Source organism: Dermochelys coriacea, chromosome 8 (genome assembly GCF_009764565.3).
Source record: "Dermochelys coriacea isolate rDerCor1 chromosome 8, rDerCor1.pri.v4, whole genome shotgun sequence".
Classification (NCBI taxonomy): domain Eukaryota; kingdom Metazoa; phylum Chordata; order Testudines; family Dermochelyidae; genus Dermochelys; species Dermochelys coriacea.
In genome coordinates this window covers 18,124,286-18,145,476 of record NC_050075.1, presented here as the reverse complement: position 1 = coordinate 18,145,476, position 21,191 = coordinate 18,124,286, and the positions used below count along the sequence as shown (strand labels likewise).

At 43.5% G+C, this 21,191-nt stretch overlaps 2 protein-coding genes across 17 annotated transcripts in view; both read left to right on the top strand.

The window, feature by feature from the left end:
- GRXCR2 (glutaredoxin and cysteine rich domain containing 2) overlaps positions 1-21,191 on the top strand; it is a 32,602-nt gene that overhangs the window by 8,132 nt on the left and 3,279 nt on the right. For 2 of the 3 annotated variants that reach the window (XM_038412535.2, XM_043520107.1), the window contains 3 exons: positions 8,383-8,777; positions 11,108-11,332; positions 16,520-18,671. In XM_038412535.2, the coding sequence (XP_038268463.1) occupies positions 8,418-8,777; positions 11,108-11,332; positions 16,520-16,699 (765 nt within the window). In that variant the 5' untranslated portion in view covers positions 8,383-8,417 and the 3' untranslated portion in view covers positions 16,700-18,671. Of the gene's footprint in view, positions 1-6,973; positions 8,778-11,107; positions 11,333-16,519; positions 18,672-21,191 lie in introns of those variants that run through there. The other variant, XR_006283088.1, reaches the window with a different exon arrangement.
- Positions 20,615-21,191, top strand: part of PRELID2 (PRELI domain containing 2) — a 42,903-nt gene continuing 42,326 nt past the window's right edge. For 13 of the 14 annotated variants that reach the window (XR_006283098.1, XR_006283097.1, XR_006283095.1 and 10 more), the window contains exon 1: positions 20,651-20,839. Coding sequence is in view for 4 of the 14 variants with exons in the window: in XM_043520108.1 (XP_043376043.1) it covers positions 20,765-20,839 (75 nt within the window). In the remaining 10 variants the exon portion in view is untranslated. Of the gene's footprint in view, positions 20,840-21,191 lie in introns of all 14 variants that reach the window. The other variant, XM_038412534.2, reaches the window with a different exon arrangement.

Here is a 21,191-nt window from a genome sequence, read left to right as displayed (position 1 = left end):
CATGCCCTAAACCCATGCTATTTAAATGCTAGGCTCTATCATGGCTTGGTCCTTAGAAAAAATCGATGTCTATGCTGGTAAGGGAAACTGCCCTAGAACCTTGATAACAACCAGTTCTGCTAGCACAATTTACTCATAGTGGAGCATGCCACCGAGAAAATGAAAGATTGGAGTATCTGATTTTGAAAGCAGGCCTCAGCCTGACGCCTGTTATTGTGGCTGCAGTAACATGCCAGCACAATTGATGTCACTCAGGATATGTCTATGGTGCAATCGGAGGTGTGATTGTAGGCCAATCTGTGCTACCTTTCATCTAGCTGGCATGGCTAAAAATAGTAGTGTACATGTGGTGATGCCAGCTTCAGCCACCTACCCAGAGTTCCCTTGTACAGCCCACACCGAAGCCTGTGCCACCACAGCTTCATTGCTATTGGATAGAATAGCTAAATATATCAAGCTAGATTAAAGCTAATGTGGGTATGCCTATCTGAGCTGCAACGACACCTCTGATAGCAAGGTAGACATACCCTTCGATGTCCACCTCCCTGATTGAAGACTGCGTAAAAACTAAATTGTGAGAACAAAATTAAGATTAAGCTTGAAGGCACACAAAGGGAAGGCAAGGTTTTGTAGCATGGCTGAGTGAGCAGCAGAAACATGATTTATTTGTCTGCTCTAATCAGCTGCCCCAGGCTATTGGAATCAGGAGTTCAGGGGGGAGAGAAATCGAAAAAGTAGAGAGTTACTCAGGTGGGTGGAGAGGGTCCATCATGCTGGAGGGTCAATCAAAGCCCAGGAGTGTGCATTCAGTTCACACACAAACAGAGCAGTTTGCAAAGGATGGAGCTTATTTTGTTTTTCACAGATGCCCACTCTCACGCTGAGGGAAAAGTAGGTCTCTTTTAGAGGCATTTATTTTAAAGAAAAAGAATATCAGAATTTCCTCTTGCTAGCCAGCTGACAGCATTCTCCCTATGCTTGTATGCAGGTCATTGCTGAACTCTGAAGCAGTTTACATTTCCCTTCCCTTGCTCCTCCTTGTGTACACTAAAGGAATTTACATGTTCTCAGAAACACTCAAATAGGACCCAACACTTCATCTCTCTGACTTGTTTAACTAGCTCTGATGTGTTTTATGAGTTAGGTTTCTTGCCACTTTGAAGTAATTTTCACTGATTTCTATTTCTTAGTGGCTTTAAGTCTATGTGCTGTAGTTGCAAATGTGGTTTTTTTTTTCTTCTCTGGTGTCATGAGCATGACCTCTCAGACCATAATGGGTTTCACTTTCACCAGAGATACCTTCAGTTTCTGCGGATGGAACTGGAGTCTTTCATCAGGGGGTTGATTCTGCCAGCTGCTGAGTACCCTCAACTCCCTTTGATTTCAGGTAGCATCTTGCAGTTCCCTCGTTGTACATGCATAACAACGGCAATGAGCAAGCAAAGATAAGCCTTGGTCAGAGCTGGCATGTGGTTTACCAGTGTCAATTCACGTCAACCCAGTTCACACAGCTTTTGTGCTCCCTCTCCGTTAATGATAACAAATAGGTTCACTGGCAGGAATGTTTGTGGAACCAACAGAATATTAAGAGACTATTCAGGGACGCCAGCCGTTGAAGGTATAAGTATTCACATGGGATAACTCATTCCAAGATGTAAGGAATTATCCAGGCAGGAAGTAGAAACAGCAAGGGGCATGGGCTATAAAACCAGACCTGGAAGCCTGGGTATGTACTCCAGCTGTTAGGTCAAGTTGCCATGCTTCGGTGCCATTGTTGTTTGAGCTAGTTAGATCAAATGTAGCTCAGGCATGTCTACATATGCTGCAATCACACCTTTGAGTTAAACATAGACATACCCCTTGACTCTGTAAAACACCAAGCACAAAGGGATGCAGATCTTGGTTGCTACTTTAATAGAAGTAATAAAGCCTAATAATAATTTTTGAATAAATTATTTGCTATCATCTATCTGATCTGTGAACATTTAAAGGTCCCATGACACTCTGTGTAAGGGTAAAGCTTGCAGTGATGTTCTTAGCCTAAATGTCCTCTACGTGCACACTTCTGCACAGTACTTTGCACTGTTTCGTACCTCCTTCCTAGTGCAGAAGTGGCTGCATTTCACTGATACTATATTATTTGGGGAGCGTATTTGGATGAAAGGTTTATCTACATGTAAAAGGTGATTTTTATGTGGCTACAGCAAAGTGTGCCTTGGTGGGGTTAGTGATTATATTCAGCATTCTATTAGCTTATCCAAAGAAGCAAAGTTGATCTATCATCTCTTCTTTCTAATCTAGCACTGGGCAAATGCTTTAAGAGGATGACCTAGTCCACTCAAAGCAGCTGTATTTAGGTAGGAAAAACCCCAACTTAACATTACGATTTAGGTTCAGCACTTGTTCTGTAAACATCACAATCTCATTGCACTAGGAGGATGTCTGAGTTGTGATACATTGTGTACAAATTGTGTATATTGTTTCACCTATCTAGTCTGATGGGGCCTCATTCCTGGACCATGTGGTGGAGTTCAGGCTCAGTTTGAGGTTTGCTGAAATTAGTAATGAATATCCAAATTTCTTCTGGTTCATTTTACTTTAGCTAAAAAGGGTCTAATCCTTCTCTCTTTGGGCCAAATGTTGCCCACCCTTATTTAGAGGAGTCCTGTACTCTGCCAGTTGGCTCATTTTCTTCAATATAAATATATGCAGAGTAATACTACTCAGCATGAGTAAAATCTGGCCCATTAAATCAATGACAATGCTCCCATTGACTAATGGAAGCAGAACCAGAGCCAGAGTGAACATTTTGCTTCTTCAACTACTACTAAAAAATGCAGAACGATGTCTGTTGGAAGAAGAAAAGGAGTACTTGTGGCACCTTAGAGACTAACAAATTTATTTGTCATATGTTGATATGTTGGGTTAACCTGAAATGGGAAAACATTTTACAGGGTTTTCCTTGGTGCCAAACAGAGGTGTAATATGCTGAATCATACTGTGTTTAGGAAAAACAACGAGGAGTCCTTGTGGCACTTCGGTGCCACAAGGTCTCCTCATTGTTTTTGCTGATACAGACTTACACAGCTACCACTCTGAAACCTGTGTTTAGGAAATGACTCTCCTTGGTATAGCATTTTGGCACATGTGCTGGATTTCTGGTTCAAGTCTGAGCCCATCTATAATAATGGGAGACCCCCTTCCTTGGCAGAGAAGATGGCTCCTGGACATCTGCTGCACTTATGCCTTCCTCGGGCAGGTGGGTATAGGGAAGTCTGAGGTGAGTCATTTCCTAAGTACATGCTCTGGTATTATGAGATAATACAAAATTCCTGTAATCAGTATAATATCTTCAGTGAAATTAGCTTCAAATTGTCTCATCCTGTTTGAAAGACAAATCACCTTTTCCTGTTTCTGATTCACTGAGTGTCCGAACAATGACATGGTGAAATCTGATAGTCCACAGGCTCAACAGGCCAGCCATCCTGGGCTGAATAGTGGGGTCAGTTTAAGGATGTCAAATTTTTCCAGTAGCTGTCTTTAAAATGGAAGTAAGTTTCTTCTTGAATGCTTGTCTTCATCCCTGTGGGATCAGAAATACTGGGAAATTTTCTTTTCACAGGGTAAGGATTCAGAAAGAGGTATAGATTAGATGCTTTAAAATTTCGTGACTGCAGAGAATAGCCTCTTAGAAAGTTGGTTAGTATCCACCAGGCATAGTGGCAAAGGTGGTGATGGTGAAAAAGTCCTGGAGTTTGGGGAGAATGCTAAGTATACGGTATCTAGGGCTAGAGATGGGCAAAAAGCAGAGTCATTTATTCAACCCTCCATCCTTCAAACTTGGAAATTTTAGGTAAAATGGGACCCAGATCCAGACAAATCACCATCATTTTGATTGTGCAAAACTAAAAGTATCCCAAATTTGCTCATCTCCATTGTGACACCACTTGCTGGAATCACATTATCCTAGGAATAAAATGGAATAATGCACTGAGTGATTTGAAAAGGCCAGTTCTGAGAATTCAAACCCTAACTGTTAGAAGGTTCTTAAATACACAGAGCAAATACAATAAAAAGTTGATAAAAGGAAAATGCACCCAATTTGCTCAGCAAAGTATCCAAAGTCCACATAGGGCAATAATAATAAATTTCTTATGATGTATGAACAATGAATTGCGTTTGAAATCTAAGTGTGGGGTATTAAAATATGCACAGTGGGTAGAGTTTTCAAAAGTGCTCAAGGAAAATTTTCAAAAGCACCTAAGTGACTTAGGAGCTAAAATCTCATTGAAAGTCACTTGTGTGCATTTGGAAAAGTTATCCACTGGTGGTTCTTGTGTTTGCTACTGTATGTCCCAATTATACCCTTAAGGGGTGAATTTCACCTCTCTGAATAAACACCTTTCCCTAACTTAGGATGGATTGTCCCCTACTGCAGAGGAACCCGGAGGGGAAGCTAAGAGTAGAGGAATCTCTCTCCTTCTCTTATATCTCCTCCTCCACTGATGATTTAAACTTCCTGTGGCTAAAACTTCTATTTCTTCCCAATGCATTTGCATTTCATGCATTCTCTGCCACTGTTAATACCCTATCCTCCCTATCCTTCAGCCTCATAACCAATCATTGACTCCTTCCTTTCCTTCTCCGCACACATCCAGGTTATACCCAAACATTGACATTTTTTCTCCATATTTCAAAGATTCAACCTTTCCTCTTGAGCCTGACAGCTAAAACTCTTGTGTACACCTTGAAATGGTGTCTTCTATCTCAGTTACTCTAAACTTTTCCTTTCGGGCCTCCCCAATGCCCCCACTAGCCTCCTGACCTTCAATCCATCAGACATCTGACTGCTAAAATTAGCTTCCAGAGCACATCCTGATCTGTACACTTTTAGTCCCCCCTTCCTCACTGCAGCAAGTTAAACGTCCTTGTTCCTGCTTTCAAGCTCCTAGCTAGCTTTGCTGCTTCCTACATATCTGACCTAGTCTCTTATCACATTACCCTTTATCCCCTCTGCTGAGCCAGTGATGCAAGCCTAGATACCGCATTTGTCTATTCTTCCATAACCATCCTTAGGCCTTTCTGCAGAGCACCCCCTATGCATAGGATAAAATGCCCAGTGCAACAGGGCCCTGATCCTCATTGGGGTTTTTGAGAACAACTGTAGTAATGGAGAGGATGAGGTTATAATTCCATTCCTAAAATAATAGGCCAAAATGAATGTGTGGTGTATTTAGCTAGACAATAATGATGACTCTGTCATGAATCAGACAGCACCTATAAATGACTATGAAGTTTATCAGCAACCATTTTATGTTCAGATTGTTACAGAAGGGATGGTCACACTGCACTGTGTCATGGATTCTTTACTTTTGTTTCCTGTTCTCTTAATCTAAAATAATAATCATTAGACTAAAGTGTCTTTGTAAAGTAAGATTCATATCTAATTAATGTAAGTTGGTCTTTGTGTATAAAGAAATAAACAATACTGAGGCTCAGTTTATATGATATGTATTTTAAACACAGGTGGCGATATCTAATTTGAAATAGAAATGCACTAGGATCTGAGCTGCAGGATTACAAAGCACATTCATTCTGGGCAGAGAGGTTGGATTTTGAATTTTGTGTGAAGTAGAAGGTTGGGATGAAGGTGAATATTACAATCTTTTTGGTGTGTTTTTGAAATGGACGGGGTGTATGACCAAAAAAGAATTTGAAGAACAGCTAGCCAAAGACTTCAAAACTAGTAGCAATTTTTTTTTAAATACATCAGAAGCAGAAAGCCTGCTAAACAACCAGTGGGGCCACTGGATGATCGAGATGCTAGAGGAGCACTCAAAGAAGATAAGGCCATTGTGGAGAAACTACATGAATTCTTTGCGTCGGTCTTCACTGTCAAGGATGTAAGGGATATTCCCAAACCTGAGCCATTTTTTTTTGGGTGACAGAATGTTGGGAATCATCAAGAAAGGGATAGATAATAAGATAGAAAATATCATATTACCTAAATATAAATCCATGGTACGCCCACACCTTGAATATTGCATGCAGATGTGGTCACCCCATCTCAAAAAAAAAATCGGAATTGGAAAAGATTCAGAAAAGGGCAACAAAAATGATTAGGGGTGTGGAACAGCTTCCGTATGAGGAGAGATTAATAAGACTGGGACTTTTCAGCTTGGAAAAGAGACGACTAAGGTGGGATATGATAGAGGTCTATAAAATCATGAATGGTATAGAGAAAGTAAATAAGGAATTATTATTTACTCCTTCTCATAATACAAGAACAAGGGGCGACAAAATGAAATTAATAGGCAGCAGGTTTAAAACAAACAGAAGAAAGTATTTTTTCATGCAACACACTGTCAATCTCTCAAACTCCTTGCCAGAGAGCGTTGTGAAGGCCAAGACTATAATGGGGTTCAAAAGGGAGCTAGATAGATTCATGGAAGATAGGTCCCTCAATGGCTATTAGCCAGGATGGGCAGGAATGGTGTTCCTAGCCTCTGTTTGCCAGAAGCTGGGATTGGGTGACATATCACTTTATGACAACCTGCCTGTTCATTCCCTTTGGGGCACCTGTCATTGGCCACTGTCAGAGGACAGGATACTGGGCTTGATGGACCTTTGGCCTGACCCAGTATGGCCGTTCTTATGTTCTTATGCATACATTCGGTGGGCAGAATACATGCCATTTAAACCTGTAGTGAAGGTGATATTTGCTTATTGCAGGGCTCCAGAAGTGCAAAGGAACTCACTAGAACAGCACTTGTCAAAAAGGAATACACTTTCTATACATCAGGGCTATATTTTTAGGAGGTCTCTACTGCACAAATTTTCCTCCAGGCACCATTTGAATGCTTAGTAATTCATTAATACATAGGCCCCTGAGTTGTCTTCCTAATGTTTCATAAAGTAGTCATGATAATATAATATAATGAACCTATTGAGAACATGTTGCTTTAAAAACCTCTATTTTTCAGCCATATGAGATAGTCTGGGAAGGATGCAGACAGAAAGTTTAGTTTAAGCACTACTCAATGAAATCACATTTAATTATGAAGACATTTTACTGTAATATCAGGGATTCTAAGCAAAAAGGCAGAGATTGCAGCTATTGCTCCATGTACATCATGAAAGTAGATTTTTATAGGATCTTTAAATGCCAGGTGACAGTTATTCTGCTGATGCATTATGCTACTTAGCGTACATTTCCCTGGACATGAAAGAAAAGCCCGAAATGCACAGCTGGGAATGGGAACAGTAAGGCCTAATACCTACTTTACCAGAGCAGCAAAGTGCATGCCACTAAGACATAGGCCGAGATCCTTGACAGTGCCTTAGTATTGAAAGGCAAGAGACATGAGGAGCTGCTAGCTGCAATATGGATGGGGGGGCATTGTGAATGTCAGGACATTAAAGGTGCTTCAGTAGGAGAATAAACTAGGACTCATATCAGATAATGTAGATATTTGCTACAGTTACCAGTGCCTTGCAGTTTGAACAGCCATTGAAAAAAAATATCTGCATAACAGCTGTAGCAATTGCTGTTTTTCTGAAGTGAAGAAAAGAATTCAGGCAGTGATGATCTTGGGCCTGATCCTCCAATGCCTTGCACCTTGTGTAGTGTAAAGTGAGTGCACCAAATCAGACCCACTGTACAGGCATAAATGACTACACAAGGTGCAGGACAGTGGAGAATCAGGGCTCCTGGGTTTCTTGTGGTGGGGGGAGGTATCTGAAGTCCTATGTAGCAGGAGTTTGCCTTTAAAAATAGACTAGCAAAACCAGAATGGTTAAAAGGCCCAGCAAGCCAGTGAGAATTACAAATAGGGATTTAAAGCTAAAGAAAGAGACAATCTTAATTAGATCTCCACCAAACTGTAGAAAAACACATTTGGATTAAAATGAAATAGAGCTTTTTACTCCTAGCGTTTCAGAGGAGGAATGGGGAGAACTATTTACATATGCTATTTGAGTAGATGGATTGCTTTTCCTAAGAACTTGTCCTCATAACTTTCAGTCTTTTCAGAAAACTACTAAAAGCTGCCCGTATGGTATATTTGGGTGATTCTGATCACAATACACAGAGAGAGAGTTCCCATGGCTATAGACTGAGTGAGGTGTGTTCCAGTTTAATTTCACCCTTCCAAAGTTAACGCCTGTTTGCGTTTGTACACCGGCTCATCCATCATTCAGGGGAGCTCAGTGAAACTTACCTTATATTTCACCACCACAATTACATTCCATTTCATAAGCATCCATCAATATTTAATACAGTGGTGTCAGCTTGACTGTAACACAAGAGGACCTAATAGGAACCCTGAATTATACATTGCACAGTTGGGAGAAAATAAAGAGGCTTTTCTTGTAAACCCAAAGATCTCCTTGCTGAGTTGATTTCTGGGAGACACTGCATGAAATCCATATCAATGGATGAGGTTCAGAAGAAACTAAGCCAGAGGTATGAGGCAAGACCCCGCAAAGTGAGGTTCAAAATCTCTTCGGCATACAGCGGCCGGGTGTTAAAGCAGGTCTATGAAGATGGCCAGGAACTGAAGCCTCCAGAGGAAGAATCCACTCACCGTTTTCTCCACCACAGCTTTGAGTCAGGGGACCATTTCAACAGGGCTGGAGAGGCACCAGAATCCAGGTTTTATTCATCAGTCAAACTGACTGCCCAAAGGATCAGTGTATTCAAAGACGGTACCAAGTACAATCTAGCAAGTAACCCTCCACTCTTCAGTGATTACCAAGCAAGTGATAGTCATCGCAGGGTAAGTAATGTCCATGCTAGGTTTTCACACTGGCTGCAAAGTGGCTTTAAAATGGGTCCACTTTTAGACTATGGAATCTGGGTCTTAGCCTGAAGTGTCTCAAATCAAAATGTAATATAGTAAGTCACACTGCCAATAGCTTTCACAAATTTGCATTGAACTTTGTAGTTTTGGTTTAGCACACAGAAGTTATATGTACCAGTTATTCTATTTCATTCCATATAGGTAAGGTTCTACACCACTGCGTCTGCACATATTGCAGTAGTAACTAACATCTGTTATGTGTGCAATTCCTTTTCTCCCTCCTCCTCTCTCCAGTGGGGAAATTGAGTGTGTAATGTAGTGTTCTGGTAAGGTACTATATAAATATTTATATGATGGTGTGTGTTTATATACCCGAATTGCAGGCCCAAGTGACTACGTGCAAACGGCAGGTGACACTGGGCTAAATTGAAACCCTTTTTAAAACACGTCCCAGTGTATGAACTAATTAGCAAATGATTGATAGATTTGGTGAAGTTTAACAACTGTGTAGCACACCCTTAGCACATAGCTTATGCTCTATTTCAGTGCCAGACACTGTATGTAGACTGGGATTTTCCAAAGAACCTAAGGGAGGTGAATTTCAATAGGCTTTAGATGCCTAAAACTCTCTTAGGTTACTTTGAAAATCCCAGGCTTAGTTTGCACCAGCTATTTAAGGTTTTAAGGTCAGAAGGAACCATTATATCATCTAGTCTGACCTCCTGTAAATCACAAGCCATTAGCAACCCAAATACTCCCACATTAGGCCCAAAGACTTTAGTTAGATTAAAACATTTCAGTCCCAAGGAAACTAAACTGTTGTGTACCACAGAGAGAGAGAGAGAATGGGAGAGATCTAGTTGCCACCAATGCCCACATAATGTCAACACAATGTGTAAAATAACAGGATATGGAAGTTACTGCATGGTACTTGTAGAGAGAGAAGAGGAACTGGGCCAAGTGCGCAAACATACTGCTTTACTAGAAGTGCTTGACAGCCCCCACGTGAGCTTTAAAATTGGTAGAAAAGAATATAAATTCAAGGAACACAAGAACATTTATTTAGTCCTTCTCTTCATTGTTAGATATAGAATACAACAGACTCTGGATTTAGTTCTTTTGTTTCTTTTCCATCCAAGGATCTCAAAACACTTTACGAACATTAATAAATGAAGCCCTTCCTTCCCCCAAGAGGGAATTAAGTATTTTTATGCCCATTTACAAATAGGGATAGTGAGTCATAGAAAGGTTGATACGCAATTTCCAAAGGTGTTGCACACCTGCTGGCTCCAATGAAGGCATCAACTTTGACATCGGTGGGCATTACAGGTGCTCAGCAGATCTGAGAATGAGGCCCAAGGTGACTTAGCTACAGTCACACACGAAGTTGGGGTAGAACTTGGATCTCTTTGAGGCCAAAACCTGTGCTTTAACCACTATACCATGCCACTTTTCTAGCACCTTTGATGTTCAATAATGAATTAGATTCTGGCAGTGCATCAATTGTATAGGCAAACATGGCAGCCATTATGCAAACTGTAATAGCTCATGCAGAGCCTTGGATATTGGAATTTACATTTAAGAGAGTGAGTATTGTCTAGGACTCGAGTTATTTCTGGGTGAGTTTCTAAGACATTTGCCTTTGTTTGGGTGACTGCCCCAAACTCTTGTCTACTCATTTGTATCTTTTTAAATCTTCAAAATTGAGTTAGGAAATGTCAAAAGTTACAGACTCTCCTGACATCATTCGGCACTTCCATTTCTGGGCAGGATCAGAAAGTGAAGACACGCTTGGAAATATGAAAAATCATGGGGAGATAAATTTCTGCAAACTTCTCAACTGCCAAAGGGTGCAGGTCATTTCCTAATGCAGAGATGGTTTTCCTCCCTAATCCTCCCCTGCTGATTTCAAACCAGGGTATTTTTACTTCCCTCGGGGCTGAAACAAACAGATGGACTCCAGGATGCTGTCGTACCCAAAGATGCAATTTGTGTATGAGGCTTATAGGGCCTTGTCTAATGCCAACTGAAGTCAATGAAAGATTCTCATTGACTTCAAAGGGTTTTGAATCAGGCCCATAGGACCAGATTTTCAAAGGAGTTCAGGGCTAGATTTTCAAGGGCTCAGCACTCAATGTGCACTCAGTGTGTTGAGCTCTTCTTAAAATCTGCAGAGCAAGCCTATTGGGTGAACTGCAGTGAGCATTATGGTCCTTATTCCTCTGGAAATTACCAGGGCAGCAGAGTTTGCCTTGTACTGTGTGATGGTTTTGTACAGCTGAGGTACTCATGTGTCCCTTTTACAGCCCTCCCCCGTTTTAGATTTTGGCAAGATTGTCATCTACACTAGTAACCTGAAAATCATCCGCACACCAATGGACAAGAAGGAGCTGATGAGAAAAATCATCCAGAACGAGGGAACTGATGACTGGTCCTTCATGTACCGAGATGGGAAGGAAAGGGATGGTCATCAAATCAATGGGTGTGTGAAAGATGCAGAAAACCAACTTGCTGACAACCAGTATGTGCAGGTAAAGCAAGATGGGCTGCAATGCTTCCTCTCCACTCCTGCTGTGTCCTCCTAGCCTGGTCAGGGCCCTAAGAATTCCCACATCAGCCCCTCTTCAAAGCTCACCCATCTGCAAGATAACCAGTTACTTCAGCTGAAAGCTGGAATCATTGGCATCAATGTTGTTCTTATATCAACTGTGGGAGATCACTATTTACACAGCAAAGCATCCCAGACACCCAGGGGATAGGGGCTATACTTCTGTAGTGCTAGTTTGTCCTGAATCTTCTCCCTAGTGAAGTCAATCGGTCTTCCATTGACTTTTATGGATGTTAGACCAGGCCCTTTGTCCCTGTCTCCCAATGGAATGAGAGACCAGGCCTTAGAGTTGACCTTGAATCTCCCCATGCAGAGCACTATTACTACATGGCTGAGCTAGCCCTGAGGTTGTAGCGGAAGTCCTTTAATATCAGCAGAAATATTTCTGATTCAGGTCCTCCATTTTTTACACAGGTCATTCTTTCCTGGTCAGCATTCCAATTAGTCTGACCTCAATGGACTCCCAGAACGTAGTGCCGCTGTGCAGTGACACTCCTGAGAATTACAACTTTTGCAAATCAGTAACTGACCTTTTATGCTTGGTGTAGTTTTACTTACAGAAATTCTCCAAACACAAAATCTGCTTGTGGCTCAGATGCATGTGTGTACAGGGAAACCGAATGCTCTACCTTCTCTGGAAAGTTTTAAGGCAGAGGTTTTCCAAAGTGACTTTGGGATTCAGGTGCCTCAGTTTTTGGGTGCTGAATTTGAGGCACCTAAAAGTGGCTTGACTTTCAGAGGGCAGGTGCTCAAAACCAGAGCGTCCTTAAGGTGTCTGAAAATCATCACCCAAAATTGCAGACCCCCCTAAATCAGTAGCACATACAGTAACATGGAACTTGTTTTGGTTAGAAACAGGGAAGGGGAGACCAGTTTTTGAATGTGGTCACCTAATTTAGGGATCCAAATTCAACATTTAACCTCCAAAGCTCTGAATGGGTTTGGGATCTCATTACTTGGGAGGCTACTTTCTTCCCTACATGATACTCTCATAGTTGCAATCTGTGGAAGAGCTCAAGGTGGAGCTCCCTCAACGCAGACAAAGGGAGCTGCCTTAAGGTGTTGACCTTAAATATTCTAACCTTTTAGAAGCTCAGCAAAGCCCATCAATTTTTCTGGTAATCTGAGATGAAGAGAATATGGTAAAAGGTGAGGTTTCCATGATTAGGACTATTTCTTTTTGGAGGGTAACTGTGGGCCAGTCTATTTGAATAGATAGATTGCATTTGATATTGTGCAAACTCAGAGCCCTGGAAGGTGTCTATTAGTATTATTATTATAAGTTGAAATACACCAGTCTGGACTTTCTCAAATTTCACCATTTGCTCTGTAATGCTATGCAAAATAGAAGTCAATGAATGATGCAAATACCTGAACTTGACAGCCTTTTTGCAGTAAGGCATTTTTCTGAGTCAAGATACTTAATAATTTCTGGGATCTGCAGACACAGGGAATTTTGAGAGGGATTTGAAAGAGAGTGCCTGGCACACACAGATGGGGAGGCAGATGCAGGTGTATAGGGCAACATGGAAGATGGCATGATGGTGTGTGTGGAGGGGGGAAGAGAAAGAAGAAGGAGATGAAAGAACAGATGAGGCAAGATTCACTGGTGGAGAGACAGAGGGGAGGGGAGTGGTGAGAAATACCAGCAGAAACAGATGGAGAGCTATGTAGAGTCTTGTGGGAGAAGGAAAGAAGCTTGAACTTCATTGCATTTCACACAGCCCATAATTATTATTTGTGGTAGCATCACAATATGCCAGGCATTTCCCATAAACATGGGAAGACACAATCCCTGCTCTAAGAAAAGGAGTACTTGTGGCACCTTAGAGACTAACAAATTTATTAGAGCATAAGCTTTCGTGAGCTTCACTTCATCGGATGCATTTGGTGGAAAAAACAGAGGAGAGATTTATATACACACACACAGAGAACATGAAACAATGGGTTTATCATACACACTGTAAGGAGAGTGATCACTTAAGATAAGCCATCACCAGCAGCAGGGGGGGGAAAGGAGGAAAACCTTTCATGGTGACAAGCAAAGTAGGCTAATTCCAGCAGTTAACAAGAATATCAGAGGAACAGTGGGGGGTGGGGTTGGGGGGGAGAAATCTGGATACTCTCATAAAGAACCAACCTTCCACACAAACTTCCTCGTGGCTGGACTTTACAAAAACTAGACAAGTCATTTACAAAACACACTTTGCTTCTCTACAAAAGAAAAAAGACACTAAGCTATCTAAACTACTATATGCCACAAGGGGCCACAACAATGGTTCTCGTAACCCACCCAGCAATATTGTTAATCTATCCAACTATACTCTTAGCCCAGCAGAAGAATCTGTCCTATCTCGGGGCCTCTCCTTTTGCCCCTCCACCCCCACGAACATGATACAGTTCTGTGGTGACCTAGAATCCTATTTTCGACGTCTCAGACTCAAGGAATATTTCCAACACACCTCTGACCAACATATTAACCCACAGAGACCTTCCTGCCAACACTACAAAAAGAAGGATTCTGGGTGGACTCCTTTTGAAGGTCGAAACAGCAGCCTGGATTTCTACATAGAGTGCTTCCGCCGACGTGCACGACCTGAAATTGTGGAAAAGCAGCATCGCTTACCCCATAACCTCAGCCGTGCAGAACACAGTGCCATCCACAGCCTCAGAAACAACTCTGACATCATAATCAAAAAGGCTGACAAAGGAGGTGCTGTCGTCATCATGAATAGGTCGGAGTATGAACAAGAGGCTACTAGGCAGCTCTCCAACACCACTTTCTACAAGCCATTACCCTCTGATCCCACTGAGAGTTACCAAAAGAAACTACAGCATTTGCTCAAGAAACTCCCTGAAAAAGCACAAGAAGAAAACCGCACAGACACACCCCTAGAACCCCGACCTGGGGTATTCTATCTGCTACCCAAGATCCATAAACCTGGAAATCCTGGACGCCCCATCATCTCAAGCATTGGCACCCTGACAGCAGGATTGTCTGGCTATGTAGACTCCCTCCTCAGGCCCTTCGTTACCAGCACTCCCAGCTATCTTCGAGACACCACTGACTTCCTGAGGAAACTACAGTCCATTGGTGATCTTCCTAAAAACACCATCCTAGCCACTAGGGATGTGGAAGCCCTCTACACCAACATTCCACACAAAGATGGACTACAAGCCGTCAGGAACAGAATCCCCGATACTGTCACGGCTAACCTGGTGGCTGAACTTTGTGACTTTGTCCTGACCCATAACTATTTCACATTTGGTGACAATGTATACCTTCAAATCAGCGGCACTGCGATGGGTACCCGCATGGCCCCACAGTATGCCAACATTTTTATGGCTGACTTAGAACAACGCTTCCTCAGCTCTCGTCCCCTAATGCCCCTACTCTACTTGCGCTACATTGATGACATCTTCATCATCTGGACCCATGGAAAAGAAGCTCTTGAGGAATTCCACCATGATTTCAACAATTTCCATCCCACCATCAACCTCAGCCTGGACCAGTCCACACAAGAGATCCACTTCCTGGACACTACGGTGCTAATAAGGGATGGTCACATAAACACCACCCTATATCGGAAACCTACTGACCGCTATTCCTACCTACATGCCTCTAGCTTTCATCCAGATCATACCACACGATCCATTGTCTATAGCCAAGCTCTACGATATAACCGCATTTGCTCCAACCCCTCAGACAGAGACAAACACCTACAAGATCTCTATCATGCATTCCTACAACTACCATACCCACCTGCTGAAGTGAAGAAACAGATTGACAGAGCCAGAAGAGTACCCAGAAGTCACATACTACAGGACAGGCCCAACAAAGAAAACAACAGAATGCCACTAGCCATCACCTTCAGCCCCCAACTAAAACCTCTCCAACGCATCATCAAGGATCTACAACCTATCCTGAAGGACGACCCATCACTCTCACAGATCTTGGGAGACAGGCCAGTCCTTGCTTACAGACAGCCCCCCAATCTGAAGCAAATACTCACCAGCAACCACACACCACACAACAGAACCACTAACCCAGGAACCTATCCTTGCAACAAAGCCCGTTGCCAACTCTGTCCACATATCTATTCAGGGGATACCATCATAGGGCCTAATCACATCAGCCACACTATCAGAGGCTCGTTCACCTGCGCATCTACCAATATGATATATGCCATCATGTGCCAGCAATGCCCCTCTGCCATGTACACTGGCCAAACTGGACAGTCTCTACGTAAAAGAATGAATGGGCACAAATCAGAGGTCAAGAATTATAACATTCAAAAACCACTTGGAGAACACTTCAATCTCTCTGGTCACTCGATCAGAGACCTAAGAGTGGCTATCCTTCAACAAAAAAGTTTCAAAAACAGACTCCAAGGAGAGACTGCTGAATTGGAATTAATTTGCAAACTGGATACAATTAACTTAGGCTTGAATAGAGACTGGGAATGGATGAGTCATTACACAAAGTAAAACTATTTCCCCATGGTATTTCTCCCCCCCACCCCACCCCCCACTGTTCCTCTGATATTCTTGTTAACTGCTGGAATTAGCCTACTTTGCTTGTCACCATGAAAGGTTTTCCTCCTTCCCCCCCCCCCCCCCCCCCCCCCCCCCCCCGCTGCTGGTGATGGCTTATCTTAAGTGATCACTCTCCTTACAGTGAGTATTATAAACCCATTGTTTCATGTTCTCTGTGTGTGTGTATATAAATCTCTCCTCTGTTTTTTCCACCAAATGCATCCAGTGAAGTGAGCTGTAGCTCACGAAAGCTTATGCTCTAATAAATTTGTTAGTCTCTAAGGTGCCACAAGTACTCCTTTTCTTTTTGCGAATACAGACTAACACGGCTGCTACTCTGAAACCAGTCCCTGCTCTGGAGAGCTCCCTGTAGGCAGAACAGAATAAGGATCAGAGACCCAAGCAAGTAGCAGGAGGGAGAGCAGTATATCAAAGCCATGAGCTGTTGTACTGATTTGAGGAGAATTTCCCCCTAAATTGGGCTCTTCTGGTGACAGTTTTCTGCTACTTTGTGTGTTACTAATTAGATTTCTGGTGTTAAATAAAGGATATTTGTTTGATTCTTTTGTTTCAGGGAGGAGACACTGAGCACTATTGCTCCCAGTGTAACGGATCAGGCTCAGCCCCCTGCTCTCTGTGCCATGGAAGCAAGTTTTCAATGTTGGCTAACAGATTTAAAGAGTCCTACAGGGATCTCCGATGTCCTGCTTGCAATGAAAATGGCCTGCAACCTTGCCAGGTCTGTGCCCAATAATCGTATCTACCATCCCTTCAATTACATATGCGTATCCAGGTCAATGTTTCACTGAAACCTTAGTACACATTATCTATTCTACATATAAGAAAGCAACCAGTGTATAATAACAGGTTATTAAAAAGTGGCAAGAGTGCATTGTGTACACCCCTAAATCTACATGTAAACCTACTCCTATTACTGTTACTCCACCGCCCTCCCCATCAGTTTGTCTGTACATGCCCCTGTTGCGTCTTCTAATTAAATTAGGCCCCAATCCTGCAAACACTTACACATTGTGCTTAATTTGACATGTGAGCAATCCAGTGAAGTCAAAGGGAGTACACATATTTATAAATTAAGCACATGCTTAACTCTGTAGGGTAGAGAATGCGTGCTTACATAGTGCCTGGTACAGTGGGGCTGCAATGTCTGGGCCCTGTAGGTACTCCTGTAATAAAATAATAACACTAATAAGCAGCAGAAGTAGCTGTACTTTAAGCATATGAGTAACTTGTCAAATTACAAAATGTTTGTATAAAAACAATGCTGCATGTTTGCAAAACCTCCTCTTAGATTTAACTTGGTGGACATTTTAAATTGATACTTTATTGTGCATTTCACTCTACCCTACAGTGGATTTCCTGCAGATTTCAAATATAGTCCTTATGGTACACAGCAGTTCTCCCAGTGTATGATTTAAGTAGCTGACTAGAGCCTGTCTCCAGGTCTGAAACCTTACTGAGAAATTATCATGGGGAAATTAAAAATAGAAAAACTGGAGCATTTTATAGTCTGATCCTGAGAAATGCTGACCCACAGCTCCCATTGATGTTAATGGGAATTGAGGGTATTCAGCTCTGCTCCGGATCAGGCTGTTGGTGAACAGGGCTTCTGTTGCTTCGTATTAATCCCATGTTGTAATTTGCAAAATATAAACTCTAATTATTTTAGCTGAAGCAGCGATGTTAAATTGTTAGCAGGCTACCAGTGGCAGCACAGGACACAAGGGCTTCATAAAAAGTGAAGACAAACAGGGGAAATGCTTTTTGTTTTCTAAAAGCTTATTACACTTGATATTCTTGGGTAATGTTAATGAAGGTTTAACTTGCATATTATCTCTGAGACTCTGAATTAAGAGGCTTTTTACGTGCTCTACATGCTGAGGTTGCAAGTCTAGACAGAGTCATTTATGGTTGAGTTTGTACTTTGGCATGTGTATGTTATAAGATTTCTCTGAGACAGCTGGATTATTAGAAATAATGCCATCCTAGTTTTCAGATCTTCTGATGTTTGTAACTGATATCAAAATTATGCTTTTAAAAAGTGCATAATAATAGCGCAGATAATTTAGTTTCCTTAACTTGGGGCACCACCATTCTATGCTGTGAATCTGAATGGATGGGGTCCTGATCTGTGCATGAACTAATGGTAAAATCAACTTCAAAAGTCTGTAATTCTCATTAAGCATATTTCTGTCCTCAAATTTTGTTTGGTTTTCATTTCAAAATGCTTTTCTTGAGTTTTGTTGGCTTTATTTACAGTTTCACCAGTCTAAAATAAATAAAATGTAAATTATTTTTCCTGGTATACATAAGCTGAATACTTACACTAAAAATTAGCTGAAAATGTAAATTTATAAAGTAATATTTATTGTTCTTTCTCATTGCCCAGATTTCTTCCCCAACACTATTATCAGGTCTTCACACCTCTCCTTGTCAGCTATCCCCATTTACCTTGACCCCTTAGTTTAGCCTTTCCATTGTTCGAAAAACTGGGTCTAGTACTGAGATCTATTCTTTCCTATTTACTTCAATAGGAACATTGCCTAAATAAAGCCTATAGACTTCAGGATCTGCGTCTGTGTGCATTGTGAGATAGATATATGAATTACACATAATATTAAGTACTGTGTTGTACAATTATTTGGGTGTATATAATTTTTTACCTTTCAAATTGATTCAGCTGATTTTGGTTATATATTGCCCTGAGTAACTGAATAAATGTTCTCTTACTTTACTGAGTAAACAACACTGAACAATGAGTTTGCTCTTTTTTAAAACACCACATTCAGATGGACACAGTGGGATTATTTTACTATTCAGATTTCCATCGGGCACAGAAGCCCCTGTCTGGATAGTTGTCCAGTTGTATTAGGCACCATACACAGTATCTGTCCTGTCTGGACTAGCTGCGGGGAAATATGGCTTCTGATCCTAAATTTCTCTGTGATTGTAGCAGAGTCTTTTCACCTCTCTGTGCTTCCACTTCCTTTCCCTCCTTGTGTCTCTCTTGTCTCTTTACACTAGGGGTGGACAAACTTTTTGGCCCGAGGGCCACATCGGGGTTGCAAAACTGTTTGGAGGAGCCCCAACCCCATCCACATCCCCACAGGCCCCCGGGACCACACCCTCTATCCAACTGCCCCCTGTTCCATCCCCTGACTGCCCCGGGACCACCTGCCCCTTATCCAATCTCCTGGCCCCGGCCCCCTTACCATGCCGCTTAGAGCAGCTTGTCTGGCAGCCGTGCCACCCCGCTGGAGCCAGACATGCTGCCGCGCTGCCCTGCAGGAGTGCGCAGCCCTGCTGCCCAGAGCACTGCCCATGCAGTGGTGTGGCTGCAGGGGAGGGGTAAGCAAGGGAGGGGCCTGAAGTAGCCTCCCCGGCTGGGAGCTCAAGGGCCGGGCAGGATGGTCCCATGGGCCGGATGTGGCCCGTGGGCCGTAGTTTGTCCACCTTTGCTTTACATGGTAATCTCTTCTCTCTCATTAGGTGATAGTACAGTGCCTAGTATATGCTCTGTCGGGCAGGCAGGGACTGTCTATTTGTTCTCTGTTTGTACAGCACCTAGCACAGTGGGACCTGATCCATGACTACAGCTCCTAGGTGATACAGCAATGCAAAAAATAATAATGATTCATAATAATGGAGCCCTGATCTTGGTTGGAAGCTGTAGACTCTACTGTATTATTAATGAAAATAATGATGAAGAGAACAAGCCCCATAGGAGGGTGGAGTCAGCGAGTGAGGTAATCAAATGTAAAATCTTTATGTATTTACATTGAGACTACCTTTGTGTAATTATTGTGAATAGTTACAATAAGTGCCGGCTGTCTCCCCTTCCCCCAGTCCTCAATCTAGACAATGTTACATTGTGGATTTCTTATGAGTGTGGTGCCAGAGGTGGGTCCTGAGCAGAAATTTGAAGGAAAAGAAGGTAGCGACCTTAAGGATCACCTCCACGTTCCATGCATAAGGAGCGGCAGTAAAGAAGGAGCGGAGATATTTGCATAAATTGAAAAGTAGGTGAAGGAGCCTGACATCATAGGCACAGTGGAAGAGTTGTTGTTGTGTTGTGATGAGAGATGAGGGAGGGGCAGAACTATGATGGCCCTGGAAGGTAAAGAAAAGAATCTTGAACTTGAAGCAGCGAAACAAGGAGAGAGCGATGTGATTATAGTGACCGCCAGGGAAAGCGATCGCAGCAGTTGTGTTCTGTACGGACCGTGGGGTGGGCATGGGGGAACGTCGGTGTTATAGAGGCCGAAAAGGAAGAGTACATAACGAAGAGATGATAAAGATGTGGACAAGACTTTGGCTGGTTGGATAGAAAGGAGAGGACGGAGATACAGTATGGCAGAAGAAGCAGGAACATTGGACGCGGCCTGAGGGTGCAGGGCTGGAAATGCCTAGGTTACCCCGCTCAGGAGCAGGGTTACCCCTGCTGAAGCTGGGCCCGGGGAAGGTAGCAGTGAGACATGCAGAAGGGCAGCGCCCTAGTGCCACTCCAGGTCTGGGGAAGTGGCCGGGGAACCTTTGCCTGGAGTGAAGCAGACTTGGGCTGTCTGGGGCCAAACGGACCAGCGGCTGCTGCGGGCCCAGAAGGTCCCCAGGCCCTCGGCCCGCGGGCGCTCTAGGGGAAGGGGGCGTGGTCAGAAGGCAGGTGGGCGGAGCCGGGCCCAGGCATACCGTGCTGTAACTCGCTGTTAAACCCTAGCCCGGGCCAGGGCTGTTGTAGCCCCGCCCCTCGCCTGCAGGTTGGGGAAGTTCGTAGGGGAGGCAGCTGCGCTCGCCGGCCCGGGGCATGGGGGTCACGGTGGACGTGCACCAGGTTTACAGATACCCCTTCGAGCTGGTGGTGGCCAGCTACCTCCGCAAGGTAACGGGAGGGGGCTCGGCCCCCCGCTTCAGCCCGGGCTCCTCCCGCGGCTGCAGCCCCCCGCGCGCCTGGCTCAGCTTGGCGGCCCGCAGCCTGCGCTCCTGGGTCCGCGCTGCCGGCACTTCCTTGCCGTGCTGGCGATCCCCACCCGCACGGCCTCCATTTTGGGGCCAGCCGACTGGGGGTGGCCCGCGAGGGTACCTGTGGCTCAGTAGGATGCAGGAGTCAGCGGCTGTTTATGCCCCTGTGGTGCAGCGGGCCGTGCTCTGCTTCACTTCTGCGGCGCCTCCCGGCTCTTTGCAGCAGGGGCGGCGGTCGCTGTAAACGGGAGCTGCCCGGAGTCTCGCAGGGG